This window comes from Centrocercus urophasianus, unplaced genomic scaffold (assembly GCF_019232065.1).
Source record: "Centrocercus urophasianus isolate 14NV4802_14NV808 unplaced genomic scaffold, USGS_Curo_1.0 seq_12, whole genome shotgun sequence".
In the NCBI taxonomy this organism is placed as follows: Eukaryota; Metazoa; Chordata; class Aves; order Galliformes; family Phasianidae; genus Centrocercus; species Centrocercus urophasianus.
In genome coordinates, this window is record NW_024884364.1 from 48,163,418 (window position 1) to 48,182,292 (window position 18,875).

Here is an 18,875-nt window from a genome sequence, read left to right on the forward strand (position 1 = left end):
CTTCACTGTGAAGAGCCCTTGAACTTTGCACAGGCCCTTCATGCCAGAAAAGGATGGCCAGGACCTACCCTGCTGCCTACTCATCCTGATGGGCTGCTCCTGCCCCCAGGCTGGGATGGGGCTGCCCAGCCCTCCTCCTCCAGCTGCCTGCTGCTGCCTTTTTTCCACTCACAGCTGGCACTCTGAGATAATCTTTAACACTGCTGTTTATGAGATACTTGGTCATCTCCCCCACCGCAGACAATGGAAGAGGAAAATGAAGCAATTGGCAGCAGCCAGCCAAATGGCTCCCTCCAGAAGTTTTCTGAAGCAGAGGAAGGGGGCCCACGGAGACACCTGGGGAGTCCTGTCCCCATCCAGATCAAGGGGCCTGGCAGAAGGCAGTTTCATCCCCTGACTGAGCAAAAGCCAGATAACCAGGTTAGAACCTGGTTAGATAACCAGGTTAACTCCACCATCTGTAGATGATGGAGAGAGAGTTTAACACCAGGTTTCTGCTGTCATCTGGACACAGACCTATGCTCCACCAGCAATGTGCTGGTAGCCCTACTTACCCCCAGGCTTTGCTCCCACAAGCCAACCCTATCCCCCACTATCACTAACAGCAGAGCAATTTAAATCCAGGCCACAGGCAGAGCTGTCAGCTGCTGCAGCTGGGCTGGAAATCTGCTCCTGCTCGTGTTCGCCATAGGGATTTAGGCCAAGGGAATGGCACTGGGAGGTCAGTCTCCAAATCCAGTGTTTAAAGGGAGCTTTTTTTACACTCATTTTCACACATGCCTATTTGTGTGCCTTCATGCCATTGCAGAGCTCACCTGGCTGCATTTCCACATGCAAATAATTGGTATGCGTGTTTTCTGTGCTTGTGTATGCACGTGCATACATACACACTGATGGGAGGAGAGGCGTTGCATTAAGCTGACTGCATCTACGTTTGAAGCAGATTTGATAATGACCCTAAATATGGACCCAAGTGTTTCTTCTGCTGCTAACTGACCTAATGGATTTCATATTTGTATTTGCGGTATTTCTCACCACAAAATGCCAAGGAATCCTCAAGTTTGATAATGCCCCTCTCCTTACTCACTCAGCTGCAGCCCCTTACACAATACTTCGTCTGTCTGATTTACACCGAATTCCTGACAGGACCAACATACACCCTGTGTATTCACAGTTTCACTAAATGTCAGGGATTGGAAGGGAACTTGAAAGATCATCCAGTCCAATCCCCCTGCCTTAGCAGGAACACCTAGATCAGGTCACACACGAATGTGTCCAGGCAGGTTCTGAATGTCTCCAGAGAAGGAGACCCCACAACCTCTCTGGGCAGCCCGTTCCGCTGTTCTGTTACATTCACCATAAAGAAGTTTTATTTTCTAGTATTAATGTATTCATTTTTGATCAGATGTGGTGGAGTCTCTCTAATGTCTCTGACACTTGCCCCCAGTAGACAGCAAAACTCTCTGGAGAGGTTGTCGGGCAGCAGATGGGGGCCTCAGTGCCTCCCGGCATGGAGTCCCCAGTCACTAAGACAACGCCGGGCAACGGTGCCCAGCAGCTGCTCCCTGGCAGGGGCTCTCCATCACCTGCTGAGGTGATTCCCTGCGTCAGCATGGAACCGGAACCCCAGAGCTTGCATCACACAAACGTGCTGTGTTTGAGGGCCTGCAGGGTTGCCCTGGGGACCTGCCTGCTCCCCAGCCCGGGGCGTGTCATTCATTCTCTGTGAGGTGACACTGCAGTGTGGTGTCACAGTGGCTGCCTCATCCACCCTTGTGGAGCGGTGGGAGCGGTGGCTCAGTCCGCTTGTGGGACCCGCAGGAAGTGGAACCAGAGAGAGCTTTGCGTCTACCTGGAGGCATCCTGCTATCATGGAGAGGCTGAGAGCCCTTCGAGGTGAGTCTCTCTGGACACCACGACGCTGCCCGGGCACACGTGTGCCTCCAGTGTCTGTTTAGGACGTGCCAGCAGCACTGTCCTTGCTCTGCCGAGTGCAGCTGCTCACCGTGGTTTCCCCAGCACCCCAGCAAGGGGAAAGCTCCCTCCCCTGTCCCCGCCAACCACACGCAACCTCGCGCTGTGGGGCTGGAGGAGCGTTTTCCCCCCACAGCTGGCCGGGTGCTCGGCCCTGGCTCCAAGCAACACCTGCAGCAGCTGCTCTGCTCCTTCCTTCCAGGTCTCTTTGCTTGTGTGGGCTGCATGCCCAGGCGTACGCGCCGCAGGGAGAGAAGCAGGGTGTCAAGCCCTGTCCCTACCTGCGCCGCGACCTTACTGCTTCAGCGCCTGCAAGATCAGGAGGTGAGTTGGGGACATCCAACCACCAACCCTTGCCCTCCTGGCCCAGGGCCACGGTGCCGTGGGTGCCAGGCCCGGCAGCACATCCACAGAGCGATGGGTGGCAGCGGGCAAAGCGAGCGTGACTGATCCTTGTCCCCAGGGTGACCGAGCGCAGGCGTACTGTGAGCTGGAGAGCGCCCTGTGCCAAGACAGCAGCCGCCCGCCGTGCGGAGTGGTGAACCGGCTGCTGGCAGAGGTGTCCCGGGACCTGACGGCAGCCCAGGTGAGGGCTCACTGCCAAAGGCAAAGGGAACCGCCTGCCCACGCTGGTGGTCTGCTGGCGGATGGTGGTGGCTTTGCTCTTCCAAGGGCCTCAGGCAGTCTCCTGGGCCGCGTGTCACCAGTGACTCTCTTCCAGGGCGTGACCAGCAATGTCAAGACAGCTGCCAGCAATGTCCTGGTGGCTCTGGCTCGGACGCACTTCACCTTGGTGATGGCTGAGCTCCAGAGCCACCTGAAGGCCACGGGGGACGTGTGCAAGGAGTTGGTGCTCATCACCCTGAGCAAACTCTTCAGCACCTATGGTAGAGTACCCTCAACCTCCTGACACCTAGAACAACCGGGAAAGGGGTCTCTGCCCTCCGCGTGTGATCTGCATTGAGCTGGGGGATGCAGGGCTGCAGCCCCTCCTCCCTCGCTGCCAGGACTCTGACTGTGGCCCTCTCCTTCCTCTCTGCAGCTCCACAGTGCATCCCCTTTGTGTGGCTGATGCTGGCAGGCCTGCGCAGTGTGGTGGGCCAGGTGAAGAGTGGCCAGATCCTGCGCATCGCTTGTGCTGGTGAGTGTCGGCCCCAGAGCAGCCCTGCTGCAGACTCTCACAGACTCCATTTTCTCTCACTCTCTTAAAAAAAATAATAATAATAATAATTTTTTTTATTATTTTGTTTTTTCAGTTTTGAAACAGTGGCTGGATGGAGTCAAGAATTACTTGTCCTCAGGAATGCAATGCCCCTGGACTGCCATGGAGAAAGAGCAGATCTATGAAAACCTTCATGAGCTGCTCTTCTCTGTGGTGTGGAACTGGCAAGACTGCCAGGAGGAACAGGTGAGCACTGCTGCATTCCCAGCCCAGGATGGCAGCAGGGGCACCCATGTCGGCAGCTCTGTCTGTGCCCAGTGGGCTGAGAGCTGAGGGGTGATGAGAGGGAGTGGGCTGGCTCTGCAAAGGGCCCTGAAGTGGCTCTGTGCCAGGGAGCAGCTGCATGTCACAGCATTGTGGCAAAAAGAGCTGGGGATGAGAGTATGGGGAAAAGCTGCCTGCTCTCCAGAGCGAGCCCATCTCCTGCTGGGTGGGGGGGTGTGGGGAAGGGTAAGGGAAAGAGAAAGCCCTCTGTGTAGGAAGGGCAGACCTTCAGTCTTTGATGCCGGGCCTCTGCCATCCTCTCCAGGACAAACAGGCCGCCCTTGGGGCTGTGGCTGCCATGTTGGAGGTTCTCCTGCAAGAGGAGCAGCACCAAGAGCAGGTCTGGGAGCAGCTCCTCTGGCTCGTTCACCCATGTCAGGAGATCCAAGACACCTGCAGGGTGGCCAAGGTGAGAGACATTGCGCAGGGCTCAGGGTGGACGTGGGGCCCGTGCAAATGCCACGAGGGGTCAGGGGGATGCAGGGAGGAGGTGGGGAGCCCTTGGAGAAAGAAGGAATGGGTGTTCAAGGGAGGTCTGAGGCTTCCTGAGCTCTTCAGTCAGAGAAGGAACAACCCAGACAGGAGCCAGGAGGGAACCAAGAATCACTGGGGCTCATCTCCTGGGCATGGGAAGCTTCACCACCACTGTGGGGCTCTGAGTGCCTGAGGAGCTCTATGCTAACAATTGGGGGGACCACAGCCAGTTGCATCTGATGGGGGAGAAGTGGGCTGCTGGGTGGGAAATGCCTGCAAATGATGCCCAAACACGGCTCGATTGAGAGCAGAGAGACTCTCTTGGTGCCGCTGGGAGGTGGGGGATAAACAAGAACGCCTGTGCAGGAGCTTCTCCCTGCAGAGAAACAATTGGGAAACAGATTCTCCACTCCCGAGTGGCTAGATGTGGCTTCATCCCTTTCTTCCTCTCCTACTCTCTTGCAGAGCCTCACTATCTTCCTGGAGGCTTTACGGGGCATTCAGTCTGTAATTCCAGGGGACAAGTTTCTGGACGTCACCAGTGCCGTGTTTTACCAGGTAAGGGGAGCCTATCCTTGCGCCCACAGCAGTTTCCCTCTTGGCTAAGTCTCAGGAGGACTGCAAAGCTCCGAGCCTCTGAATAAGGCGGCTCAGCCTTAGCTCCTGCATGCTCAAGGCTGTTCCAGAGCCATGCATGTACTCTTGGGGATGCTGTGGGGTGGGCTTGGTTTTGTCTGCCTGTCCTCTTCCCGAGAGTGCCCAGGGAGACGAGAGCGGGCAGCACAGTGTCTTTTCTGTCCTCAGTGCTGATGTGATTTTCTCAAATGGACCTTGTTCCCACAGCTCTATGACGACAGCAAGCAGCACAGCGAGGCTGGTCGTGCACAGCTGACCCACTGCATCATGCTGCAGGGTAAGGAGAGGAGCCTTGGCCATGCTTGGCTGTGCCCTGGCCAAAACCTCTCTCACAAACCTCAGGAATGGGCGTGAGGTTCTTGCTAACATAGCGTGGGATTTCCTCCCTGCAGCCCGGATCTGCCCAGAGGAAACCATCCTGTTTCTGCAGTCGCAACTGGGCGATGACTGGGAGCCTGGATGCGTGGCAGCCCTGGGTCTGCTGGGTGCTCTGGCTCGCTCTGATGGTCAGTACCACGGGTTGCTCAGTACCACGCCTTGGGACTGCCAGGGCTCCCTTCTGCCATCTGCGTTGTGGCTCCGCTCATGCTTCTGTGCATCTCTTGCAGAGCCCATGATGACGGAGATGCTGCCCCAGGTCGTCGAGGCTGTGCAGCGTCTGTGCAGCGACCCCAGCATCCGGGTGAGCTGGTTTGGGAAAAGAAAGCGCTGTCGGGGTGGTGATGCTGCTGCCAGCACAGGCAGGGCTGGGATGACTAGAGAGGTGCTGGGGCATTGACCAGACGGTCATGATGGCTCCTGTGGGGAGAGCAGGCAGAGTGGAGCGGGCAGGTCCCTGTGCTGTGCATGGAAAGTGCACAGCCTGGTGCTAAGGCCTGGCCCTCACCTCAGTAGCTAAAGCCTCTCCACTGCTCTTGCTGTCTCTGCTCATGCCCAAAGGGCTGCCCCGATGAGCAGCTGGCTTCCCTTTGCCTTCTGACCAGGAAAATCACACCCATAATTGACCCCTTGCAGGTGAGGACGGCTATTCTTTATTTCATCAAGGATCTGCTCAGTTCTAGCACCCGGAGCTGCTCAGCCTGGGATGTGGTGGGGCACATCTTCAAGGAGTTCAGCCGCGCCACAGGAAGAAGGGTAAGGGCAGTGGGCAGCATCTTCCTTTGGAAGACCCGTGCTGCTCAGAGGCTGCTATACAGAAGCACCGCTGGGGCCACACCTGAGCCTCCTGAGAGGCTCCTGAGAACTGAGCATAACCAGTGTTTCAACACCACTGTTGTGTAGACAGCCGGAGACCTTTCTGCCCGGGAAGCCCAGGAAGAAGGAGCTCTCCAGGAGCTGTGCATGGACATCCTGGGATCACTGGACGTCTCTGTGAGAGGGATGTCCAAAGTAAGTCACGCTCTGCCCTGCTGCTGCTCCCTGCCTTTGCACCATGTGTTCCTCGTCCCTTTCCAAGACCCCAGGTCTCTCCTCTGAAGCACACAGGACTCAGGGAGTCCTCTTCATCTCTGAGCAGAGGCAAGAATGCTGACCTGCTCAACTGCCTCTTTCCCTACAGCTCCTGTGGCCGCGGCTGCTGTTGTTTGTGGTGCCAGCGCAGTACACAGCCATGCTGATCCCAGTCTCCCGCTGTGTCTGTGCCCTGGCTGAGAGAGAGGAGCTGACAGGACGGCCGATAGAACACCTGGATCCCCATTTTGTCAGCTCCATGTTTCAAGGTAGGAGCAAAAACTCCCCCAGTGAGCTCTGCTGACCTGTGGTAGCACCCAGAAGGGACAGCAGAGGTGTGCATGGCTGGGCACGCAGTGTCTTGGAGTCTTACTCAGCACTTTTTCCTCTTTGCAGGCCCACTGCTGACGCCCCAGACACTGCTGGCACGACTGCTGGTGAGTAGATGCTCCAGAGGCCGGTTCTACAAGCGCCCAGGAGGAAGCAGCATGGCCATGCGCAAAGCTGTTGGCTGCTCCTTGCCTGCCAGAGCAGATCCAAGCTGCTTCCATCCTGGGGGGAAGCCATTGCTCTTGCTGCAGAAGTGACCCTGCTTTTTCTTGCTCTCACTCAGGTGGTGGCAGGCAGCCCTGTTGCAGGCAGCAAACTCCAAGCTGCTGCCTTACTGCTGATGAAAAACCTCCACAGCAGGTTCCACAGAGCTGTGGGGGCCATGTGGGCTACTGAGATCCCCCTGCTGCTGCAGTGTCTTGAAGGTAAAGCACTGGAGGGGAAGAAGAGGCAGAGGCAGGGAAGGGAAGGGGGGGAGTGAAAATGCAGCTCTGTAGCATGGCAGAGGGGAAGCACTGCCTGCAGCCCAATTCTTGCTCTGCTGCTGTTCCCATTCCTGGGAGTCAGCACTTATGCCCAGGGACCTATCCCACCAGAGATCTGCCCATTCCAGGACATGGATGGGCCCTTCCTGTCCCCTCAGACAGCAGCCTTGGAGCACTTAGTTCCGTGTTCCTGTGGAGGCAGTGTCTGTGGGGAGGGACAGGTCACTGTGGAGGGGGTGCAGGTCCCAGCTTGGCTGTGTCAAGTGCCCAGGCCAAGCCAGGTTTGCAGCAGCTCTTCTTCTGTGCCTTGATCCCAAGTAAGGGTCTTTGTCTTCCTATTGCTGTGCAGGGAGAAATGAGAGCTTCCCGGACACTGCCGAGTTTGAGCGCCGTCTGCTAAAGGTACAGCATTGCCGGGAGGCGCGGTGCAGAGAAGTGCTTGCCTGCCCCAAGTAGCCCCGCTCCCACGTGAGCCACTGTGGGGCAGGAACAGCCTCTCAAGCGCTGCTGCGGAGCGGCCGCACGCCTTTGTGGCGCTGCCTCTTCCGCTCTGTGCCAAGCCCAGGGGGGTCTTAGGAGAAGAGGGCAGGTGGCTTTAATGGAGGGAACGCTGGGGGAGCTGGGAGAGGCACTGTTCTTCCAGGCACCTCTCCCCCGAGGGCTGCAGCAACTTGGGAGTGAGGGAAGAGGCAAAGGGCAAGGGAACATTGTCTTCTCCTGTTCTCCAACAGTTCCTGAAGGCGTCGCTGGACACAATAGAGGAGAAGGCATGGATCGAGGCCCTGAGCTGTGAGCTGAGCCAGCGGCTGAGCAGCTCTGCCAGCAGCTCTGCAGAAAAGGTGAGATCCCCCCGGCTCTACCCAGCGGTGCAGCTGCAGGTGTCCAGCTGGGGCTGGGGCTGCGGCTGGTGCTCTGCCCACGTGGGATGCTGATGCTGCTTCCCCATTCTATGCCCCCCAAAGGGCCTTTCCCTGCAATCTGCCCGGGGATGGCTAAAGCTGGGCTCTGCAGCTGCTCTCCCAGGGAGCGTGGGTCCTTCCCACCTGGCCCTCCACCAGCAGGTTAAGCTGCTGCCACATCTCAGCTTCTTCCTTCCCTTCCCATGCAGTCATTCCTGTACAAGGCTCTGGGCACGGTGCTGGGATCCTGTAAGGGAGTCCTCCACGTCCAGGAGAAGCTGCTGCAGCACCTGGAGGAGGCAAATGCAGAGGAGCCATGTGAGGCCCAGGTGAGCTCTCCTCCAGCTCCTGTGAGCATCCCTGCTCTGGCCCTGGGGCAGGGGGCTTTTCCTGGCCCTGCTCCAGGCGTTTCAACCTCTTCACTGCTGCCATTTTGCTCAGGAGAGGACCTGTAGATTCAGGCCTGTGCCAACGGCCCCTTGTTCTTTTGTGCAGGGAATCATCTCTCTTCTCAGCCATGCTGCTGAGAACAACTTCCACACAGTCCTGGCCACGCTCACCATGTTTGCGTCCAGGCTGTGCAAAGGCCGCAATGCCAGGATTTCCAGGCGCAAGAAGGTAAAGCGTTACGGGTTTCCATCTTGGCATTCTTCTGCCTTATTTTCCCTGCAGCTCCTGCCTTGGGAGCCCAGGTGCATCGCGGGGCACTGGGGGCCATTAGCGAGTGTCTCAAGGCATTTCTTCCCACACAGATGGAGCTGGACAGCATGAGAGCTCATGCCACACGCAGCGTTCTCATGCTGGCCCACGGCAGCGTGGCACTGCGTGCCTCCAAGCAACAGCTGCTCGCCCACCTGGAGGGAGACATCGTGGGCAACATCCTGATGCTCTACAGCTGCAGCTGCCGGGTGAGAGCTCAAAGCGTGTCAGGGTGTCAGAGCGCCCAGCTGCAGCCTCTCCACATGGGGAGATGCTGAGATGGGCCTTCCCTTTCCAAAGGTCCCTCGGGGAACTGTTTGTGCCCAGATGAAGATCCAAGCCCTTCCCTTAGCATTGTCCCCACGTGTGTCCCTTGCAGCCCTTGTCCCTTCCTGCAGTTCAAAGAATGTTCTTCTCTCTTGCTCCTCAGGACTTGCAGAACAACCTCGCGCTGGTGCAGAGCATCACCGACTGCAGCTCTGCCTTCCAAGCTGTGGGTGGTTCTGCAAGCTTTAACCCCTCCTTGAAGAGCAAGCTGCTGGAGATCCTGATGGTGAGTGCCTGGAGACAGGGCTGTCTGCAGAGGAGTTCTGGGCTGCGCCACAAGGCTCGCTTCCCTGGGGGCATGCAGGTGTCCAGCAGCCACACGTCTCCAGCTGGTGGGGACCTTGGGTGCTGGCAGGCAGCGGCTGGGCAGCGGGCTGGGTGCACCAGCTGCTGCATCCTGCAGCGCTTCCATGGGAAAGTGATGGGGCTGGTGTGTGGCAGTTGTGCCTGTCTCGGGGCCGGGTGGAACAGCTCTTGTGTGCCCCCTGCCCACTTTGACACTGTCTCTCTGGGACTTGCAGGACCTGATGAAGAAGTATTACTCGGGCATCCCTGTCTCCCCAGTGCCTCTCAAGGCGGTTCTGGCCCTGGAGCAGTTGAGGTAAGGACTGAGGTTGCAAGGCAGGATAGTGGTCCCCATTTTGGATAGCTCCTGAGGGCCCGGAGGGGTCGGGGGGGGGGAGGGGGGGAAGGAGCCATATCTACAGGAGAGACAACTGGGCTGTTGTGCGCAGCAAAGCTGAGGTTCTGGGCAGGGAGAAAGGCCCTGGTGCTCCTGTCCCCTGGCAGGGAAGAGAGGAAGAGCTGGGGTCTCCTTCCCTCCAGAGCGGGAGGTGGTTCACTGCTGCCGGGGAGGAGGTGGGCACTGCTGGAACTGAAGGCAGTGCTCAGCAACATGAGCTGGGTGGGGGTATTGGCTTTGTAGCTGTCAATTAGGAGAAACTCAGATGTTGTCTGAACCAGTCTGGAGAGGTAAAGACCCTTTCTGATTTCTCTTCCTGTTTTCCTCCTCTCAGCAAGCTGAAGCCCTCTTCTGAAAGCAAGGACCTGCGTGAGATGTTGGTCCTGTGCTGCAAAAACATCGTGACATATCCTTCAGCAGAGATGATGCTGAAGATCAGGAAGTCACAGCAAGCAGCACAGTACCTGCAGGTAACCTGCCGTAACTTTCCCAGCCACCTCTCAGTCAAACCCTACCTCAGCACACACAACCTCTGCTCTGGCAGCAGCCGTGATGCTACACGTCACTCCCCTCTTCTGCTTTCAGCTTCAGCAAACGTCACTGAAAGCTCTGGGCCGGCTCATGGTGGTCCTGCTGGAGACAGAGCCCAGCAGCGGCTTCTTTCAGAACATAGTCCATGTGAGTATGCGTGGGGCAAGGGAGAAAGCATGGTGCCTGTCAATAGCGGGGGCAGAGATCTGGGGACTGAGAGGAGGATCAGAGGGGGAGAAATCTCCTGCTGACGTGCCAGCTCACTGCGAGCTGAAATGGGCAGAGAAATGGGCCCTGCAGGGGGAAAGCAGGAGCCAGCCCCTGGCAGGCCACAGCCGAGGAAAAGCTCCTGGGTTAGGAGGCAGGAGTGACTGCAGAGAGCGGGGCAGCAGTGCCGGTGCTCAGTGAGGCAGGAGGCCACATGGAGCAACAGGGCAGGCCTTAAGGGAAAGTGCTGGGAAAGGAGGGACAGGGAGAGGGGTGGCAGGAAGGGAAAGAAAAGACATCCTCAGTGAGACAGATGCTCTACCCCAGGTCCTGCAGAAATCCATGGTATCGAGCAACGTGTGGGAGCGCGAGAGGGCCCTGCAGACCTGCTCCCAGCTGCTGTCTGTTTGTGAAGAGCTTCAAGTGAGTAAAGAGCCCCACCGCATGCCCCCTGCTCCCTCTCCAGTGCCCCTGAGCTGGAAGGCGAGCTCTGCCCAGCTGAGCATGCTGTGTCACGGTGGGAAGGCACAGATGGGAGAAGCTGGGGAGAGCTGGGGCGGTCTACAGCTTTGTTCCTGCCTCTCACCCCTGCAGAGAGGAGATGCCTGTGAGCACTTTGGCTCCTTGGTGGGATTGCTGGCGCCTCTGACGTGTGACCCCATGCCTGCATCCCGCCAGCTGGCCGTCACCTGTCTGAGCTCCCTTCTGCGAATCCAAGGTGAGTGGAGCAGGCGTGCTCCAGCCCTCTGCCCTCCTCCGTAGCACTACCAGAGCCCCACGGGCTGGGTCCTCTTGACAGGAGGGAGAGGCACCGTGCACGGTTCTCTTCTTGTCCCCATCCTGTCCTCTGTCTTTCCCCCATGGAAAGCAGTTTCATTTCCAGAAGCATGACTTCCCTTTTCTCCCTGTGCTCTTTCCAGCCAAAGCGACCAACACAGACATCGAGACAGGTGACATCGGGAGCCTGTGCGAGGGGCTGCATGCCTGCAGCATCGCCTCTCAGCTCCAGACCACATCCAAAATGGCCATGGTATGTGGACCCAAGAAGGGGTGGTGTGATCTCTTTGTGTAGGCTTCTGCACGACCCTGTGCTGCTCCCAACCTCTCACACTGTTTCCAAAATGAGCTGTTACCCTGAGTCCTGTTTTCTCAGCAAGTAGCAGGAGGCTCTGAGCTATGTCTGGCCTTCAGGCACCCAGTGCAAGGAGCTGATGCCATGATGTGCGTTTGTGTGTGTGTATGTGACTGTGTGTGTGTGTGCATTTGTGACTGTGGCTGCTGGGAGGTAGGCTTTGCATGTAAGCAAACACCATGGGTGCAGAAGCTGAGAGAAGGCTCAACCGCCTTCCGTATCAACAGCAGGGTACAGACAGCTGCAGCAGAGCAGTGATGAGATCTCCCCCGCTTCTCATTTCTCTGCAGATTGTGTGCAGGAACTTCCCCCTAGAACGCACCGTTGACTTCATGGCGGCCATCAAGGAGACGATCCGGAAAGCCAACGGAGTGCGTGTGCGTGCTGCTGGGAAGTGGATGACCACCTTCCTGCAGATGCACGGGAAGGACATCTGTTGGAACGTAAGAGACTTTCTTTCACGTGTCTTGGACTTTTGCTGGCTGTTGCACTATGACTTGTGCTGTTTGCCCCTTGTGCTCAGGGCATGGAGACCAGGGTAGCTGGCATGAAATTCAGGCTTAGGACTTGGCAGCACGTCAAGGGAGCAGGCACTGCTCATGCGCTGAATGTCCATGGTTGGGCCCTGCAGAGTGCAGGATGCAGCAAGTCATTCTTTCTCCTCTTCTTCTCTCAGGTGCCTCCGATCCTCTACATCCTGCGCAGCATCACATCGTTTGCGCAGCAGAGCACGTTCCTGCCCTTCCTGTGCCAGGCGGTGGTCATCCTCACCCGCTGTCACACTGAGGCCGTGATGAGCAACTTCTCCCGGCCGCTTGGGCCAACGGACAGGTACTGGCACTCCCGCCTTTGCTGTTGCTGCAGAGGAATGTAGGGAGGAGGCAGCTTTTCTTTTTTGTGAATAGTCTCAAGTTGCGACTCTACTTTTTCTAGTGAGACATGGAGGAGAATAAGAGAATTTTGTCTTCAGCGATGGAGCCAATAGAAAAAAGAAGAAAGTATAAGAAAGGAAGGGAGGAGAGGAAAGCAGCAGGGAAGGAAAAAGGGAATGAAAAGGGAAATTTAAAAGGAGAAAAGGAGAAAAGGAGAAAAGGAGAAAAGAAGAGAACGAGAAAAGAGAAGATGAGCTTAAAAATTGTACTATTTATTATAAATAAATAAATACATACATACATACATACATACATAAATAGTAGGGTTTTTTTTTAACCAAGTCTTTATTTTAATAGCTGCTGTCTCTTCTCCATACCAGTTACAGAATCACAGTCACCGAATGTCAGGGATTGGAAGAAACCTCAAAAACTCATCTAATCTAATCCCCCTGCTGGGAACACCTAGATTAGGTCACACAGGAATGTGTCCAGGCAGGTTTTGAATGTCTCCACAGAGGGAGACCCCACAACCTCTCTGGACAGCCCGTTTCAATATTCTGTTACCATCACCACAACATTTTTTTTCTAGCATTCATGTGGAACCTCTTATGGTCCAGCTTGTACCCATTGCCCTTATCCTGTTACTGGATGTCACTGAGAAAAGCCTGGCTCCATCCTCCTGACAGACATCCTTTACATATTTATAAGCGTTCATTAGGTCACCTCTCAGTCTCCTCCAAGCCAAAGGTTTGTAAGGGATTATTCTGTTAACTTCTGTGTCTCAAAGCTTGCTGGGGACACAAATGGACTTGTTCAAGTCCTGAGCAAGGATTGTGAAATCCTTTGTCTGAAGGACACAGATAAACAAGTCCAGGCAAGTCCTGGGCAAAGGTTGTGAGATCCTTTGTCTGGGGGACGCAGAACGAGAGCGAGATGAGCTGCAGCTAAAAGGCTGAGAAGTGCTCCTTTGTGCGGACCTATCTCAGGATGATGGCCTTCTCAGGGGGTACTCAATGACTCTTGCTCAAGGCCCATCCTTGTCATGTAGGCAGGAGAACAAGGAGGATAAAAGAGGAACTGAAAACCATGAGGATGGGTTTCTGACAATTCAGATTCCTCATGAAGAACGAAGAACGGAGGTTTCTGACAACAGATTCCTCATGAAGAAGAGGAGGGATTCCTGACAATTGAGGTGACTCCTGCATACTGTCGAACTCTCCTGAGCCTGCTGCCTGACCGCTGTTGCTGCTTCAAGGATTGGCTCCTCGACTTCTTTGCCTACCTGCCTGCTGCCCAAGGCCGGCCACGCTGCTTCTCGCCCGCTCCCCTGCTGCGTCTGCCTGGGACCTTCAAACGCCGTGCAACGGGACCGCTGCTGGATCCTGCTGGTGACTCTCCCCGCTTTACGCAACTCCTGCTTCTTTTCCACCTTTTCTATCGCCCTCATTCCCTTCCCCGTCTCCCTGATAAGGTTTGGTAATGAACTGGATGCAACAACATATGAACTGTTGTTTCTTAATCTCACGCCGGGTATACAGATATTAAAAGAACCTCATCTCCCTCCTCTAAATTGAAGCGAGACCCTTGGGACTAACAGAACTCCAAAATTGGCATACTTTGAGAAAGAGCTGCCTAAACATCGGTTTTCCTTTAGAGTTTTAAAAGCTGTTAGATAATCCTTGTCACCTGAGCTGTGGTTGTTGTTTTCAACTGCTCTGAAGTGAGCAGTTAAGTCTCTGCCGAAAGCACAGAAGGAAAGAGGAAACAAGTTTGAACTCAAAGCATCTTCTCATGCAGAAAGTAGTAAATGTGTGTGGTAGCCTGCCAACGGGGGTTACTGAAGTAGAAACACACTGTTCACTTAAGGACAAGAATCACACAATCACTTTGGGGATACTGAGTGTTGAATATGGAAGAAGAATATGGCTTTTCTCCTAAAATAAAGATTTTAAAGGGTGTGATGATGAACAAACACTTCCTTACACCTACAGGCTATTTCTGTAGCTTTCCGCAGCCAGCTAAAGGTTACCAGATCTGCTATTGCTGGGGGTGGTATTGATGTTTTGTATCTGTGGCCTGATTTTTTCCAGCATGGAAGACTGGAGCCCCAGAGGAGCTTCGAGCTGCAAGAAGCATATTCTGAAATCTTCCCGAAAACCTAACTGGCCCCAGCTGGCAGTAGTGTTATCAGCCATTTAGCACTCAGTGAAAGAAGTGAGTGTTAAAAAATAAAAAAGGGAGAGCTCTGAAATAGCAGCTTCATCCCACTGGGAGTTTTCTGCGGGTGAAAATTATTTTAGAAGAATCTGTTGCTGTTTTTTCTGTGATCTGAGTTGGAAATGAGTGGTTGGAGCTGGTGGACTCCCCCATAACAGAAGCAGGGCCTCTGATAATAAGCAAATAAAGGGAGGGAAAGAGAATGCTTGCAATGGAGAATGTGTGCTTCCCTCCCCCCCAACAGATTAGTTTCTGAACCATCAGGCCTTCCCACCTTTGGAGAGCTGATGTTTGCAGTTAGAAACGTGTGTGATGGGGTAAAGAGGAGTCTGGGTATGCAAGCACCCACAGGAATGATGGCTAGAGGGGACCAAGCAGCATGGGGCTGTGTTGTCTAGATTGGTAGCTCAGGTAGCACAGCCACATCCAGACCAATAAGGCACTTAGACTGGGGAAATGGGAAAGACCCAGAAGAAAAAGAAAGGCTGACGGTAGGAATTGTTGGGTTGGGAGAGCAGAAATCATAGGAGAGAATAAGGATGGTGAGATGAAGGATAAAGGTTTTATTGGAGCTACAGTGCACGTATTTGTCAGTGCTGTGAAGGTCAGGAATGGGATATGAATATTCATAGCAGAGGTTTCTGCTTGACTGCTTCTATAGGAATGGTGCAAATGTGCCAGGAAAACGGTGAGAAGGAAAAGGGTGGGGAAAAAAAGGAAAGGATTCCAAGGAAAAAGTATGTAAATACATGGAATGCCTCATTCCTGCAGCTGCCATTGAGCTGCCATCTCAACTTCACTGTATGCGAACAGTGAACAACAGAGCCACTTCCAAGTCATGCTGGGATGGGGCGATGCAGACTTCAGCTCTGGCTGAAGTGCATCTTCAAGTTGCATTCATTGTTTTAGGCTGTCTTCATCTTCATTAATCTTTTTATGCTCTGCACCTCAGACCAAGCAATCTCCATATAAACACGGACTATTAGATTTGCCTTGTGTACAGAAGAGAGAGCAGGAGCTTGTTCATCCCTGTAAGGAGAGCTGTTCAGCAGCTTTGCAGTTAAATATTCACATCAGCCTACGGCAATTTTCTACTGTGTTTTAGGGAGTGAGCAGGGAGAACATGTAGTTGCCCTCTCTGATACAAGGAATTAGCTTAAGCATAAGGATAAGGAATATCAGGAGTATAGAAGGAAATACAAGAACAGAAGCAACCAGAAGACACTGGGAAGAGAGAAAGATCCTCTATTGCTTTCCATAGGGGGGGAAAAAAAAAGAAATGAAAGATCTTTTTTTCCTTTAAACAAGTGAGCCAGTATTAAATCTGACCAATCTAAACAGTAGGTTGCAATACAGACCAACAAAAGAAACCTGGTCACCAAAGGCAATAAAACCACGTTATTAATTTAAGGCAGCTTTGTGGTCAGACATCTGTTTGTCATGCACTGCTGTACTAGAACTCATTTCGTTATTGTAAAATGTAGATAACTTCTCCCATGTTTTCCAAGGTATGCCACAACACATGCAGTAAAGCGCTGGGCACAGCTCAAAGCCAATAGAAGTTAGATAAGATCAGAGTTTTTGGGACATGTTTTATATTTACAGCTTACTAATGGCTTCCGTATCCTTCCTCCTTTTTTCTTTCTTGTGTCCTTTCTTTTTTTTCCTCTATTTTTCTCTTTTTGTTTCTTGTTTTTCCCTTGTGGACTTGTCCTTAAAAGCCACAAGCTGACTCACGCTGACCCTCAGGTTTGCACTTGCCTCCCAACAAACCTTGAAGACGTTTATTTGGTGGGAGGGAGAGTGAGAAAACACCCGTACCAAAATCATGTTGCATTTTCCACTTGGCACATTTCCACTTCAAATCTTTAGAGTCTGGTGTATTTGCTATAATCTCTTCAGCAGCTGTTGAGATGGCTCTTCCCAGCAGCAAGCACCTCTCAACTGAAATTGCTTCTGTGAGGAGCATGCCTAACCTCTGCTCAGATGGAAGCTGTCAGTACAGGTCACAGGCAGCCACATGTGGCAGCAGCAGGTGCCAACCACCCCGCAGGGCACTGGAGCCCCATGCTATCTTCACAGTTCTGATGCCCCTCTGCAGTTCACCCCCTGCTGCCTACAGGTTCCATGAAGGATGAGGAGCTGTGTGAAGGCCAGGCACTCACAAGCAGGCAGGCTGCAGGCCCAAGAGCATCCAATCCACTGCCCAGCTCCAGGCAGGAACTTGGTTGGGCCTGCAGCCATTGCCTGCTGCCAGCCCTTGTGTTTTGCTGTGTGATAGGCTCAGGCTTCTCCCATTTGGAGAAGTCACTGTAGAGCAAGGTTGGGATTATAATGTAAGGATCAGCGGTGTATAACCAGAACCGCTTACACTTGTTTCCAATCACCCTGCAGGAAACGTTGGTTATTTGGCAGGAGTAAGCAAACACACTCACATGGCAACTGAAGCAGACCGTTCCACTTAAAAAGTTTCTGCTCACTGCACAACTGCGTTAATGTAAATCCTTTGTAATTGGATCAACAAGAACTGTGCTGAATACCTCGATTCTTCCACACAGCCACCAGGCTGCTGGGCTGAGTTCCTCATGGCCAGAACCCAAATCCTGCCAAACTTCTCCCTTGCCAAAATTGATGTTCAGGGAGAAAAGGAAAAAGAGCTTTTCTTGAATGTACTTGTATGAGCCATGCCTTGCAGCATCTTTTTGGGGTGTATCTTTTTATTCAGTAAACAAAGACACAGGGCACGTAGCTACGCCAGCTGAAAGCTTTAATACCTGTTGCTTGTCAGAGCTTGCGGACCTTTTCTGTAATATATGAGAGTTTTGGGCTGTGCTCCCACAAAGGGATTAATCAGAGAAAGTGAGTCTGGGTGCTGAGCTTCCTTTTAGTCTTCTGAATATTAGATACATGTAGATCCAGCAGGACAGAAATGAAACTAGTTTTGTGTGGGGGACCTTTCCTAAGGGCATTAAGCTTGTTTTCCTGCTTATTGTTGTCACACATCAAACATCAGTGTCAGTGTAAAGTGAACACTAAGTTTTGGGGCAGCTGAAGTCAATCAGTCATTTTAGAAATCGATGTTAAAAGTATAATATTGCAAGGCAGATCAGACTTACATAATATTGCCTATCTATCTGAATTTAAGAAACTGCAGTCTGAAAATCTGAAATTGCAGCTATCAGAAGGAAATATATGAAGCAAGTGTTTGCTGTTAGAGAAACAGTACTAAGACCATGCAGAGCTCTTCAGGTGGTGTCTGAACATTTTTCCTTTATTTTAATCATCAGTTTCTGGAGACTTTAGGGGGCATGTAAAGATATTGCATGTATTACAGCAAGGCAAAGCTTTGCATGGTCTCAGGTGTGAATGGGGAAAGGCAGTACCAATGCCCTCCTTTTACCTCCTCTTTCATCCCAAGCAGTGTGAGTCCTCTGTTAATGCCCATTCTCAGATGCAGGAGCAGTAGCAAACTATTTATCAGTATTTGCTTTAGTAGTGAATGACTGATACTCAAAGGAGTGAATGAGATGGACTCAGAGGAACTGCCTGTGGTGTAATAGAGTAATTTAGAAGGAACTTATACCATAGAGTTTCATGCAGCACAGAAAAATTCACAAAATCCATGTCAGGATTACTATTGACTGATTTTGCTATACTAGTAACCCACAATGCTTGTTTATAACCTGTTGTGAGAAAAAACAAAAAAACAAAAAAACAAGGCAAACATTTATAAGCAGGATTTTAAGCTTTGGTAGCGTTCCTGAACTTAGCCTGATGCCTCAGGTATTACCTTACAGGGGTAAGTCAGCTGTACACTGGAAACTTGCTGGAAACTCTTCTGATCTGGGAAGGCTGCTCTGCCCAGAGCAATGGAATGAGGAATGCGTCCATGCTGTTTCACAGGACTCTCCTAGGCAACCTGGTCTAGTACCAGATCTGGAGGTTGGTGGCCCTGACTGTAGTAAGAGGGTTGGAACTTGATGATCCTTGGGGTCCCTGCCAACATGAGCTGGTCTACAATTCCTTTGGAGAGAGCTCTGGCTGAACATGCAGGCTTGTTTGCTGTTCTTCATCAGTGGTTCCCAAGGCAAGAGCAGATATGAAAGCACACACAATTAAGCAGAAGGTGCAGCAGCAAAACCTTGCACGAGTGGTCCTGTAACTTTTTGTCTTACCCAAATAGGTACTGCCCTGTTTTGAGATCAATATTCCAAAGCACAGCCCATCACTACATCAGGAAGCCCTTAGAATTTAAAGAGGATGATATGTTGTGGCTTTCAGTAAGGTTGTAACTTCGTACAGACTTTGTATTGGCCAGTAAAGCCACCTCAAATGTGAAGACCTTCAAACAATCTGTTAGTACAGCTCAGAGAGAACCCAGCAGAGCATGTGAATACTTATCATAGCTGGATTTAAGCAGAGGTAAAGGAAAACAGGATTGCTAATAAGAAGTTAAGACCTCAGCATTTTTTCAA

At 52.8% G+C, this 18,875-nt stretch overlaps 1 protein-coding gene across 1 annotated transcript; it reads left to right on the forward strand.

Annotated features, from left to right (window-relative positions):
- Nucleotides 1-243: 243 nt before the first annotated feature.
- LOC122155936 (maestro heat-like repeat-containing protein family member 2B) lies at nt 244-12,326 on the forward strand. Its single transcript, XM_042810318.1, has 31 exons — nt 244-420; nt 2,020-2,298; nt 2,438-2,560; nt 2,696-2,861; nt 3,017-3,115; nt 3,231-3,382; nt 3,726-3,869; nt 4,400-4,492; nt 4,778-4,847; nt 4,963-5,076; nt 5,179-5,252; nt 5,585-5,704; nt 5,852-5,959; nt 6,129-6,288; nt 6,416-6,456; nt 6,633-6,774; nt 7,184-7,236; nt 7,566-7,673; nt 7,943-8,062; nt 8,229-8,351; nt 8,486-8,641; nt 8,863-8,985; nt 9,281-9,360; nt 9,776-9,911; nt 10,027-10,119; nt 10,507-10,602; nt 10,774-10,897; nt 11,100-11,209; nt 11,602-11,754; nt 11,988-12,142; nt 12,245-12,326. The coding sequence occupies exons 1-31, from the start codon at nt 244-246 to the stop codon at nt 12,294-12,296; spliced, it is 3,744 nt and encodes a 1,247-aa protein (XP_042666252.1). The 3' UTR covers nt 12,297-12,326.
- Nucleotides 12,327-18,875: the final 6,549 nt, after the last annotated feature.

Bases quoted from the DNA above. Each gene is read 5' to 3' on its own strand.
- LOC122155936 (XM_042810318.1), top strand. From the start codon at position 244: ATGGAAGAGGAAAATGAAGCAATTGGCAGCAGCCAGCCAAATGGCTCC. The intron at 421-2,019 runs GTTAGAACCTGG...TGGTTTCCCCAG, and splicing joins AGCAAAAGCCAGATAACCAG to CACCCCAGCAAGGGGAAAGC. The intron at 4,493-4,777 runs GTAAGGGGAGCC...TTGTTCCCACAG, and splicing joins CCAGTGCCGTGTTTTACCAG to CTCTATGACGACAGCAAGCA.